Consider the following 13,048-nt stretch of genomic DNA (forward strand, 5'->3'; position numbering starts at 1 on the left):
CCCCAGAAATCTAAATTTTATTTCTACTCAGGTGCTCCATACATTATTTCTGACCTATCTGGTGTTAATTATGCAGCTCTGAACAGGAATTTTTTTCTAAGCTACTTTATTAAAAGAGTCATTTCCAGCACAAAATGATGCAAGCAGGCCCCTATTTTACAAAAGCTATCATGCCACTGCAAACCCCAGAGCAGGCACTCAGCCTAGCAAAATGCATCACCCTTAATATAAAGCATCAGTTCCCATTTTTCTCAACGCATGTTCTTATTCAGCTGTTCAAAAATTCTGATTGTGTCTAATTTCTCAACTAAAACTAATGCTGGGTTAAATCATTGTTTTATGCAGCAGCACTGCAACTTATACATAGGGAAGAGTCCATGAGGAACCTGCAGGTTTCTAACACTTAATGCAGACTAAAATCCAGCTAGAGACAATCTCAGTTTGCCTGAGACTTTGTTAGTGCAATCACATATGCTACACGGGCACGTATTTCCATATAGCATACACATAGGAACAAAGTTTAAAGTTTCAGCAGTGAATAGAAACACTGCACACCTGAAATAGAGAGCTGTATTTTTCTAGGGTTGTTAAATGCCCTTCATGAAAAGACTTGCTAACATTTCTCTGCAGGCGAAGGAATAGACTCTTTGACAGGTCCTAGGTACTTCTGATTTCACCTAAAAACACAGATGTCATTTCTCAGAGTACAGATGTCTAACTCTTTCAAATCCATCTCTCCCAGACACTGAAAAAAGAATTGGGTCTTTCAATAAAAGAACAGGTTAATGGAACTGGACCTGTCTCCTATCAGCTAGGGAATCCCATTATTAAAGTCAGTAAATTGCTTCAATAACATGGAATAAATTCATGAAGGTGTTCAGAGCAATCTGATTCTGGGAAGAGCTGGGGAAGAACTAGCAGGTGCAAGGATGTTGCACTTAGGAAACTTTCTCAGGAGACTGGACAGAGTTGATGACATGGGAAATTTGGGTTGCCAACTTTCTACATAGTATATAACTCTGGGAAGATTAATTGGATTATGAAGGTCAAAGAGAGAGGCCACCCCATTATTGAAAGATAATCAAATTGATTTTTACTAATTTTGTCTGAATGATTACTCTCTCCAGAAGAAGAGCTAGTGCCACTTTTTAATTGCTTTTTTTTCTTCACTTCTCAGCTCATTTATTTCACAGCCTCATCTGGAACTAAGAAATCACATTAATGGAAGTTTCCCACAACCAAAGGGTTAGTTTTGTGCAGCCAGCTAAGCTTTCTCCACACTTAGTGCAGACTTTTCTTGGGAACACACACTTTCCTTGGGAGAAGATCATCCAAACTCAGCATCCTTACTCTGAGAATAAGGCATTCTTGAACAGAATAAGACAATGCTGAGTGGCAACAGTGGAACCTAAAGGTTGGCTGTGACTACTCTGACCCAGACATGCACATTATTAGTTAACGTTTGCATAATTCATTCACATTTTGTGCCAGAGGAATCTTACTCCATGAGTTAAATTTTATTCATAGCTCAAGTCTACATTCAAAATAAGACTGGGCTATTATGGAAGCAAAGACTTATAAAAATTGAAAACTCCCTTTGAAACACATGCTTTCCAGTAAGTGCAGCTAGCAAAATGCAAAACACGGTCAACATTCCTACACCATGATGTCAATTTTCATACGCACAGACAAAATGCTGCTACATGTAGAAATCAGCTCTGTCTTCCTCACTGGTGGTGTACTTGTGTCTCACTTTTCACCCTCAGAACTGCACCATGCAGTGAAGAGAGCAACCCCTTAAAAGATTCAGAGACATCTTCTGAAGATAGTAATTGTGGCAAAAACCTGCATTGATTTTTAAAGAGTTTCCACTTTCTGCTTCAGTTCTCCTGAAAAACAATGCACATGCTCTAAGGACCAGTTTTGATGTTTCCCTCTACAGCAGTTCAGAGGAATTCCTGCCAACAGGGATGGAGAGTAACGCCTGATAAAACGGTCTTCAGTGACATAAAATAAAGTGACATGAAATAAAGTGAAAATCACTTCAAGTCCTGCAAGGTTTATAAGCAACAAGAAAATTATCTTTATTATCTCTGCTTTTTTTCTTTCCAGAGATGCAAATACAGCCATTTTTCAAGAAAGCAGCTGCAGGCAACACTTAAAATGCCATCTGTCCTTATGATGAAGAGATGGACTGATTCACACCACACAACAGGAAATATGATAGCCAACTAGTTAGCACTAATAAAATTCAGCCTCTGTTTGTTTCCTAAGGGCAAGTCTTACTCCAGAAAAACTCCCACTGATGTCTCAGGCAAAGTGTCTGCAGACTTTGCTTGTTACTCAAGTGCAGAATGCTGTACTGTTGAAGTAGAAAGCCTGAATTTTACAAAATAAGGTCTCACTTGCGGCACAGCAACCTCATGAAGGATCTTTTTTCAGACCTGAGATCTTGTAGTGCCTAGAGTACAAGAGCCCTCATACTATCACTGACTTAAAGGGAGCTTTTGGCAAACAAGGGATGATGAGACACTCAACAGGACAGCTGAAGAGAACTAGGTCTTTTCCTCAGTGTTCTCAAAGACTGGCCTATACATTTGAAATAGCAAAAAAAAAAAGGTTATGATTCCTACATTTCCCCCATTTCTAAATAGTGGCACCTACGTGACACATTACAGATGGCTCACAGAGGTCTAAATTCAGCAAGAAAAATATGCAATTACAAATGAATGCATCACCAGTGTCTGCTAAGGACATAATTCAAGCAAGTTCAAAAGATCAGAACAAAACCCACATGTTTTGTTATCCCAACTAAGGCCCTTCTAAAGATGGTTATCTACAGGAAGAAATTTTCTCCAAGAAAAGCTTAGTGTTCCAAGAACTTCTCTGTTTCCCTTGGAGAAACCAGGCAGGTTGGGGGTTTTAAAATTAAAATTAAATTCTTAATTTTTACTTAGGAGTTAAACAAAGTTTTCCCTTTTATTGTCACACTGCATAAGGGAAAAGCTTTAAAAGGTTGAGTGTTAAGAACAGGTGATGCTAACAGGATATTGGAAAGGCCCATGAGACTTACAATATTAAGTAAAATGTATTTGCCCACTGATCTAATTGCTTACTAATTTTCAAATCTATTCCCAGCAGATAACTAATGGCATTTTAAGCCCAGCTCCTGGCATTAAAAACACATTTATAGTTCCCTTCTAGCAGAAGATAAACAGCTGCATGGTAAAACCCCATATGTTAAGATAGCATTCTGGAGGTCTTCCTTATAGTTTTAACCAACCTATTGTGTTCCAAATTTAACTGAAAGAGGGAGGAAAAGGAAACAGGAAAAGCATTTGGGTGTGCAGTTTCACACTGAGGGGAAGGCAAGTGCTCTCTCATGCAGGGAAAATATCTGGAATATTTGTGTTTTACAGAAGAACTGATCACATAATGAAAGTGGAACTTAAGCCAAGCCATATTTAATACTATATCAGAAGCTGTTTGTCTATTTGTCTTCCTCAAGAAAATACTAATGTTTGTTTAAAAATAAGAAGTTTTTTCCAGTAATTAAGCCTGAATTTCCTTTCATGCTTGAAAAATCATTCTAAAATTCTAACATTTGAAAATATATTAGAAACATCCTAAAAATATTCACATTAAAAAATTAATAACAATATAAAAATAAAAAAATATTCCCAGCAGATACAAAGAAGCTCAGAATGTAGGCACCCATTTAAGTTTAGAGCAATTTCTTACATCCAGGACAATCATCCAGATACTCCTGGAGTTTGGAGTATGTATTTCTTTATTAATTTCTAAATGACTATTCATAAATGCCAGTAAATCTAGTACTGGTTCTAGTTCAATGATGCTCAAGTGTAGCCCCAAGGAACACCAAAATGACCTAAGAACAGCTGAACTGATTCAGACCAAGGAACCATCCAGTCTATCAGCTTCCAACAGCAGCCAATAACTGGACACCCAAAAAAAGCATTTCCAGAGCAAGAATGCTGCAGCACCTTCCTGGACTCACCTTCCCACCCCGCTGGAGTTCATCTGCACAGTACTGTGAAGGGGACCTGCCCACTATACATGCTGTCTCCCCTGACATCCATGTAACCTTCTGTTCAAAAAGTATGGGAAGGAGTGCCAAATGTCATTATACTTACATGGAAGAAACCCACATTTCACTGTTTTCCATCTCCCTCCTAGTACTTTTATTTAAAGGCACTCAGTTCTTACACTGAAAGAAAGAAGTCATCAGCTGATTCCTGCCTAACCTTTCCACCTCATTCATAAAGGGATTTGAACTGTATACAGTGCACCAGCACAGGAAAACCAGGAATTCCTACAGTGAAAGGATGATGCTCTTTGCTTTATCTTACACCTCCCTTTCACATCAATCCCTAATATCCAATTGGCATTGTTAACTGCTGTTCTGTGTAAAGACTTACCTGAGACTCACCAGTCTAGAAGAAACATGCAATTTGTTAGTCACATAAAGCACCTAATATTCATATAAATAAAGTTATAAAATCAGGGGACAAAACCAGAGCCTGTTCAAGCAGTCCCATCAGTTAGTGGCTTTAGCAAAATCCCCTACATAGCATCCAGCACACAGCCCACCTCTCCATGGAGAGATGTATTCTCTGTCCTGCTTTCAACACAAGTGTTGATGAGACCAGCTGAAGAATCCATAATATGCCACATGTACCTGGCAGTTTCCAACTAGGATATTACCTAGCAAGCAGACAATACTCAAGACACTACTGTGCTATTGGGCTTTTCAGCCCACATCCCTATTACTCAGCCAGGGAACAGTTTAAATGTATTTTAATACTTGAGAAAACAAAGCACCAAATTAGTAATGAGACCTTGAAAGCATCTAATAAGAGAGGACTCTCAGGAGAGGAAGACAAATCATATGTTAGCATATTTCATTCATTATACATCCACAGAGAGCCCTGAGCTTGTTCAGCCTTCTGCTTCCACACCACTGCTACACCACAAGAGGCTGCAGTAGTCAGAAAGAAAATATCCATCAGAAGAGGCAAATCTGAATTTATCAAAACCAGAACTTGTCCCTTCACATTTCTCCATCCCAGCAGACAGCCTGGAACAGCCACGTATGTAAGCAGGGAAATTGCAGCAAAAACAGGGAGGTTGGAGTTAGTTAATTTCTTGCTGAATCAGCCAGCTGAGATTAAAGCCAGCAATCTTCTCAGAGCTTCAGCAAGGTGCAGGCTAGGAAACACTTATTGCCAGAGCCTGAGAAAACACAATCCCTCACTCTTCACACTCTGTAGCAGTGCAGGTGTGTCCGTGTCACCTTATTTCATTGGTTCTAAAAGGCAGAAGATGAGGCAACCAAAACTCTCCTCCACACCCTGATTTACCATGCAGCAAGCCTCCTTTCACATATACACACTGTAAATGTTGCCTTGTTTTGCTTGCATGCACTAACAGGTGACTGAGTCCTAGAAATTTTAAGCAGCTTCAATTTTTGGCAAAGAGCCTGATGACAGAGAAAAACACCATTACATAAACAAAGAAATACATGATTCTACATATAAACAAACATTCCACTTATTTAATGCTACAAATCAGCTTTATTAACCAGTTGGGACCTCCCACCAGGACACCAATGACAACCATTAGTATACAGCAACAATCTAGTAACTGCAATCATAAATGCAGTTTTAATATTGTTTCACGATTTTGTTGAGCTTACTTGAATTCACTGTGTTTCCAGTGCATCCAGAAGCATGACAAACTGACAATTCTTGGAAACCACATTTCTCAAAACAGACTGAAAATATTGTTCCCATTTTCCCTCCATAATGATGTTAAATCTAATAAATACAAAATTAGAAACAGAAATAACATTGTTGCTAAACACTTTCTGTAATATGCTGTCTGGAAGGGATTTATTAGGCCAAGTTCTCAAAAACTGCCCTCCCTTTGTAAACACGTGACACTTGTACTTGCACTTCTCAAATATTATCAAATATGCACTTGAGTACTAGAACCTACACACCAGAAACCTATTATTTCAAAGGAATTTTAGGGTGAAAGTTTTGGTTTAATCAGCTAAATATACTGAAAAATATTTAGCCAGACTATTTAGAAGTGCCTAAGGCACCTAATGCCTGACTCTCATTAGGTTAATTGAAATCTACCTTGCTTTGAAAAATCCAGCTCAGCACTTACCAATGCATTGGAGTACTTAACAGTGTTTGTGTTTAATGACTCAGGTCTTACTTAAAGTCATCAAAACAAAGACTCCACAAACCCTTCTGGAAATACTGCTCTATCTGCATTAATTTAGTACTCTTGTGTGGCTGTCACCATCCAATAAGGAGTTATAAAACTGTCCTTCCTCCTCCAAGTTGGACTGAGGGCATTTTGAAAATCTGACTCTTAAGAGCAGGACCATTTGACAGTCTACAGTCTTCAGCTAACATCAAGCTCTCCCCTTACAGGAAAGTTAGTTATGTGCATGATTTCAAAACCTAAAGCAGCTATTTTCTATCACCTGCAGTAAAGTGAGTGCATGGAGCATACCAGAACTGCAGTTCTGTATGGTTCCTACCTGGCTCTTGGTAGTCTCTCTGCAGCTGCCATGGCTATCTCCAGCATCCTTTCTGGAATGCTGTGCTCACTATCAAACTGTATTTCAAAAACAAACCCATTCTTTAACCATGGACAAACTGTCCCTGTTCTGTGGAGATTTTGCCTAATAAGAATTCTACTGGAATTGTTCAAGTGTGACTGTGTTGGACTGCCCACAGCCACAGAATTATTAACTGTACAGAGCTGCAATAATGCTCAGATTTGACTAAAGTACAACCTTTGCACAATAAAAAGGAGTCTGATTTTTAAATATATGTTCTTTTGAAGCAAAAGGCATTATTTTGAATGGCTAAGTCTTAAATTCTGGATGAAGAGTAAGAGCAGTACAATCAGTACAATCAATCATGTATATTTTCTGTGATGCAAAGGGAGGAATGGAATTTGGTGCACTGTGCAAAACTGCCACCTCAATGCCATTTATGGCTCAGTTTGGTAAGGAATATGAAGGATGCAGCCACACCAAGCAGACCTGAATGAGTAATTATCAGTGACTAAGAATTCAAGTGTCTTCTAAACCAAAGATCATCGTAGAGCCATTCTTTATTTTCTTGACTACTCTTTCAAGAGAAATTAGAAGTCACTGGCAGTTGTTAGAAATAATTCTTATTCTTGAAGCTTCTCTAAGCGTACCAGACTCATGGATATCTGGTTTTGGAAACAAAAATTTGCAGCTCTACACACAACTGATCTGAGAATTTCTGTCCAACTTCCAGTGTAACTTCACAAGAAATTATGATCATAACAAATAACTTTGATAGTAAAGGGGTGCCTTCATTGATGACATCTGTACTCTTGGTCCTCTCCCATAGCTGACTTTTTTTATGACACATTTTATAAAGGAAGCATTGATACATAGTTTGTGTCTCAAGTCACAAGACACATGTATCAACCTTTCAGGCAATTCCACTATTGGATTGTAAACTGAGGGCAACAGCAGTTCAGATTCTATGAGCACTGGCTGAGCAATCATTATCTGTCATAAATTTAAAGCACATTCAGAAACTTAAACAAGTTTTCTGGTAATGCAGTCACTGAGTTGCAACCTTGTCAATAGCAATGAATATTTTAAGTCAGAATACTTGTACAGAGTCTCAGATGTGTTATTTGTCTTTAGAAGCAGCAACTCAATCTCCACACTAAGAATAAAACCACAGGCCTTTTGAGGCTGATGGTAAAACTCCAGATGGGTGCAGAATTGCCACCTGCCTACGGAAACAGAAAACTGCTTCAGATTTAATCAGGACTTGCCAATCTCACCCCGATACTTCTGATCAAGGTTACTGAAGACTTAAGAATGTTGTATGGCATGTAGTTCATAATCTGTTTTCTGGACATCAGTGTGCAATACATTCAGAGACTGTAAAACAATAATCCAAAGGTTTTCCACAAAGATGGTCTCCAAGTCCACTATGTCATATAATGGACATCAGATTTTTGGCCTTGCAAAGCTTAGTTTTAAAGACATTTACTATGTTGGTAGTTTTTGGCAGATTGGTTATGGCAGAATCATTTTGAAGACAATAATGTTTTCAGTATGTATATCCTTCATTTCCAAAATATCACAGATAGTTAGAAAAGACCATAATGCAGGCAGGGATTGCAGGAACATAAATCACAGAAGCAACCAACAGTTTATCGAATGAATATACGACCTATGAAACTTTCTCTCCCACAGAAACCAAGACCTAATGCTTCTTAAATATCCAGACATGGTGTCTTTGCTGTTACTCCCTCTGCACACATTACCAACCCCATGCTCTTTGGGGGCAAAATGTACTGACTTGTAGAGGGTTTAGTTTTGACTATAGGAACCTAAGAAAATATCAGCATATTCCTGATTTGAAAGCAACATACCACAGAATAAATCTAAAATGAATCCATGTGTAAAATTCTTGATATATATTTGCCCATACAAATCTGCTAGCCATCATTTCCTCCTGCCAGTAATCCATTAGTAAGACTATAAAGATATACAGTCCTACATACATTTCATAACAAATATAACAGCATCTAGCTGAATGATGTAATAAAATATCATCACAAGGTTAAGAAAGAGTTGATTACCAGGCTGAACATACTGCCTTTTCAATTACCAATATGAAGCAATGTGTACTCAAGAGATCACTTCAAAACAGCAGAACAGGGCTTGGACATTTCTACTTTGTTAGCTTAACCATCTCCAAAAATCTGTAGAATTAATAGCCCTCCTGCTACAATGTGAGGAAAAATGAGGAGCCTTTTAAACAATATTTAGCAATAAATTCAAGGCTAGGGATGTAGTTAACATTCCCACATACACATAATCTGTAGAATACAGTAATTTCTTTGGATAGAGTCATCATTTAAATCTTTATAAACAATGAGTTATTCCAAGCTGCTGCTACCATTTCATAGACAAATATCTTGTTTGTTTTCAAGAAAAAGATACATATATAACCTGCTTGTATTACCACTGGCTTTAGACTAATGTAGTTCCATTAATTTCATTTATATTGGCACATACAATAAAAGGTCAGCTCTGTACTTGCAAAAGAACATGGCCAAGCCTTACTCAAAAGTGATCTCTTCCCAAGTGATTTATGTCACTGCTCTTGGTCACAGAGCAGATTTAACAATCAGGCATCTCAACAATGCTCAGGGGTAAACAATTCCCTGGGTTATGCTAGGAAACCTAATTTACCTACTGGTATAAAAACTAATTTGCCATTGACAAAATAATTATGTCAAATTTGAGACACAGCGCATCTGCAAGGGCAGAGATAATTTTGGAGCCCAGCTGAACATCACACTGCATGTTACCACGTTGAGAAGAATCAGAAAGGGCTCCTATAACCAAAGTTCCACTGGTTCTCAGGAACAGCTACCTCTTTTTCACAACTTCTCATGGTAAAGTTTTCTTTGCATTACATTCATACCACATTCCCACCACATTCTTTTTAAATGGTCATTTTTTTATTCTGTACCTGCCTCAAGCAGGATGAAATTAATCAATTGCACATAAGTGATATGACATAGACTTGTGACCTTGCCCAGCATCCAATTGTTTCTAATTGATTAGCTCCAGACATAAGCACTTTAATAGCCAAAAACAACAGAAGTGGAAGTTATGGTACAATATTAGAGTAAAATGACTGTGTGTGGTCCATTTAGTATGGCCCCAAGCAACCAATTAAAGAATTAATGGTTATTGGATACCAAAAATGTTATGCTAAATAATATAAACTATCTTTAATGTGCCTAAAATTGTGATAAAATATCTAAAACTTAAGAGCAAAAAGGCCTCCTACAAGATTGGGGTTAAGTGCTAATGACTCAAATATGCCTCACAGATTACAGTATTTTAAAGGACAATCAAGACCATAAAATTTGACCTGGATTGAAGTGTTCATAAAGCTACTCACAATAGCCAATTGATTACTACAATGTGTTTGGGTTGTTTTTATTTTAAAGAGACAAGTGAAGCTATGCCAAACCATTTGTGGAGAAGAGGAAACTATGCCACTACTGGTTCCAGCTCTGCAATAAGAAAAATATGAAAGAAAAAATACACAAAAAATTCTGCAAAAGCAAAAAAAAACGGTCCCTTCATAACCAAGAGGTCCAGGACCAAAAATGACACTTCCCTTCTCTGAGCTTCTATTCTCATCTTGAACAGAACTATTAAGGGAACTTCATGAGCTATTTTCTGAGTGTTTTATAGGGCTGGTTATTACAGCATCACTCAATTGCTTGCACACAAAAATACAAGCTGAACAGGCATAGCAAATCTGTAACATTTTTGTCTTTGCATAAGAAACATGCAGGCAGAAAGCAGATCCCATTGTGGCCCTATCTGCTCAGACGTGTTGAATGCACTGTGTTTTACTGCATAATTAATACAGATGTAAATTTCTACTTTAATGGCAAGTTCTTTACTCAAGTAACCAGTGTACTGCTTAGCTGCAAGCATAATCCACAGAGGAGTTCACCTGCTGCCAAATCACTCACAGCACACAGAGCACTCAGCTCTGAGGATGCACTGGAGCCCCATTCCCACTATCATGAACCTCCAAGTCCACCATAAACTGATCACAGCTTACTCAGCTGTCCAGTACAGTCTCCTCAGTTCTTCATACTCCTTTTGGTTTTACTTTTGCCATCTCTATTGTTCTTCAATCCAAAATTCTTCGGGATGTATGTGTATATAATGCCCAGAACATCAGGCTCCATTTTTTCAGCATTGCAATACTACCAACAGTATACAACAACAGTGATTTTATGTAAAGATTTTATTTTTTTGTTGTAAACTACTACAGTGCTTCAAAAAAAGGTTCCTATTCATTTGAAAAAATAAATCTCAGTTTATTTAGCCAATTTTTTTACTAAGGATTTATGGATTTGTGTGTATTTAAGACTGAAGAACCCTTGAAACATTTTGTGCTGTGGGAACTCTCAGTATAGAGCATGACATACTGCAACAACATCTTCATGGCACACCAGCACACCATATTTCTTGAAATACTCACTTCTTGGAACTGATCAGGCTCATGTGTCAGGCAATAGATCAGATGGCAGCTATGGTTTTTCCTCTATCATTCCTGCATTCATTGAACACTTGGAGCAAACACCATTTTGGGCCACCTTCCCTGCCTTCCCACTTTCGAATGCTTTAGATATTTCTACCCAGGTATTTCTACAATTCTTGCCACTTACAGCACCTTAACATTTATCAGGTGCTTAAACTCCTGGGGGCAAAGAACAATTGTCCTGCCTAGAAAGACCCATGGCATTACACATCTGGCAAGATCTCCCTCTGGACACCCTTTGGTAAAGTCAGGTACAATATATTGAGCAAGGGAGAAATATTAATTTCCCACATGGATGCCTTTGAAAGTTTGGTAAAAGGAAAACTCTCCCTTTGGGAGACTTTTCATTACAAAGCAGCTCCTTCAGCAGTTTTCTATTTTAAAACAGCAATGTAAAATGTGCAGCAAGATCACCTGATGCAGGACCAGGAACGACAACAGCAACAAGTTCATGACCTACCTGTAGATGAGCATAGAGAGCAAAAGCAAGCCAAGTGATCTCCCAGGACAGCCCAGGGGCTTTAGGGCTGGCCATCCTCATGCCTCGGGGCTCTGCTGAGAGAAATTGTTTCAAGTTACAAACAAAATCGAGTAGGCTCCGCCAGAATTTCAATGACTAAAGCAAACTGGGCCGGCCGCTGGAAGCAGTGCAATGCAAACACCGGAGTGCTGTGCTGGCCAGAGCAGCAGGAGCGCAGCGCATGCCATGAGCACAGCCTGCAGGGTGAGGCAGCTCCAATTAGGGCACAAAACAGGACCAAAATAAGAGGTTTGGGGAAGCAGGCAACAGTGGACAAGCTTGAGTATCCCCTGAAAGTAAGAGAATTTATCAAATTGGGAATCTCTGACATCTTGATTTCTAGAAGGTAAAATCCAAGGAGCATAAAATTTCTGATGTACTTTCCAGCGCTTTCACCCACTCAGAGATGAAAGCCCAGACCTGGGATTTCAACAGTAATTTGCACTGCCTTTGAAAGCTCAGTGACAAAACAATCAGGGCTTAATCAGAGTTTAGAAAAAAAAAAAAATAAATCCGTGGTGATCATCAAAATTACAATGCCAGCATGGGCTTGGAAATTTAAAATTGCCAAAAACCCTATCATGTAATAATATTACTAATTCTGTTAATTCCTTGTGTCAATGCACTTTATCGCCTTACACTGTACACTACCAGAGTGATCTCAAAACAGTGCAAATTTTATGCACCCCGACAAACACAAACAGACAACACCCCGCAAGTTTGCCAAGTCCCACAGTGAATGCAAACTTCTCCTCCAAATAAAGTGCTCCTTTCTAAAAAAGCAGGCATCCCAAGGAAAACTATCTATCCAAACAGCTCTTGCACCTGTCAACCGAGCATAATTAAAATTCCTTACAGAAAGAAGCGTTTTATTCCCTCCCTCCAAAAACATCCTCAAGTTCCCCTCCCTCCCAAAACCATTAGCACTCCTGATACTTCTGTCATTCAAAAGTATCAAGTACGATAATAAAAGAAGGAAGATTTCTAATTTCCTCTCCCCTGTCCAGGCACTGCCGAGAGCCCCAGCGGGCTGCGGTGTTTCCAGGTGCCGCTGTCCGGGCTCTCCTCACTCCGTGCCCTCCCGGACGCTCCCGCACAGCGACCCTCGCCCAGCACCGGCCCGGCCGAGGGAGCCCGCTCGGGGCAGAGGCCCGGGGGCTGCCCTGCCCTGTCCCCGGAGCTCACCCACCTGGTGCGGCTCGCCGGGGAGCCGGGAGGGCTGCGGGGAGCGGGCCGGGCACCGCCGGCGCACGGGAGAGCCTCGCCTGTCACGGCACCGGGGATGCAGCATCCTGCCCCGCCAGCGGCGGCCCCTCCCTCACGCCAGGCTCCAGCCCACCGCCGC

General features: G+C 39.6%; 1 protein-coding gene across 1 annotated transcript in view; it reads right to left on the reverse strand.

The window, feature by feature from the left end:
- The window catches only part of ADAMTSL3 (ADAMTS like 3), a 172,501-nt gene extending 159,453 nt beyond the window's left edge, over nt 1-13,048 (reverse strand). The window contains exons 1-2 of the mRNA XM_058846711.1: nt 12,893-13,048; nt 11,644-11,738 (exon numbers count right to left, since the gene is read on the reverse strand). Of these exons, the coding sequence (XP_058702694.1) occupies nt 11,644-11,724 (81 nt within the window). The 5' untranslated portion in view covers nt 11,725-11,738; nt 12,893-13,048. The remainder of the gene's footprint in view (nt 1-11,643; nt 11,739-12,892) is intronic.

Source organism: Poecile atricapillus, chromosome 11, assembly GCF_030490865.1.
Source record: "Poecile atricapillus isolate bPoeAtr1 chromosome 11, bPoeAtr1.hap1, whole genome shotgun sequence".
Lineage (NCBI taxonomy): Eukaryota > Metazoa > Chordata > Aves > Passeriformes > Paridae > Poecile > Poecile atricapillus.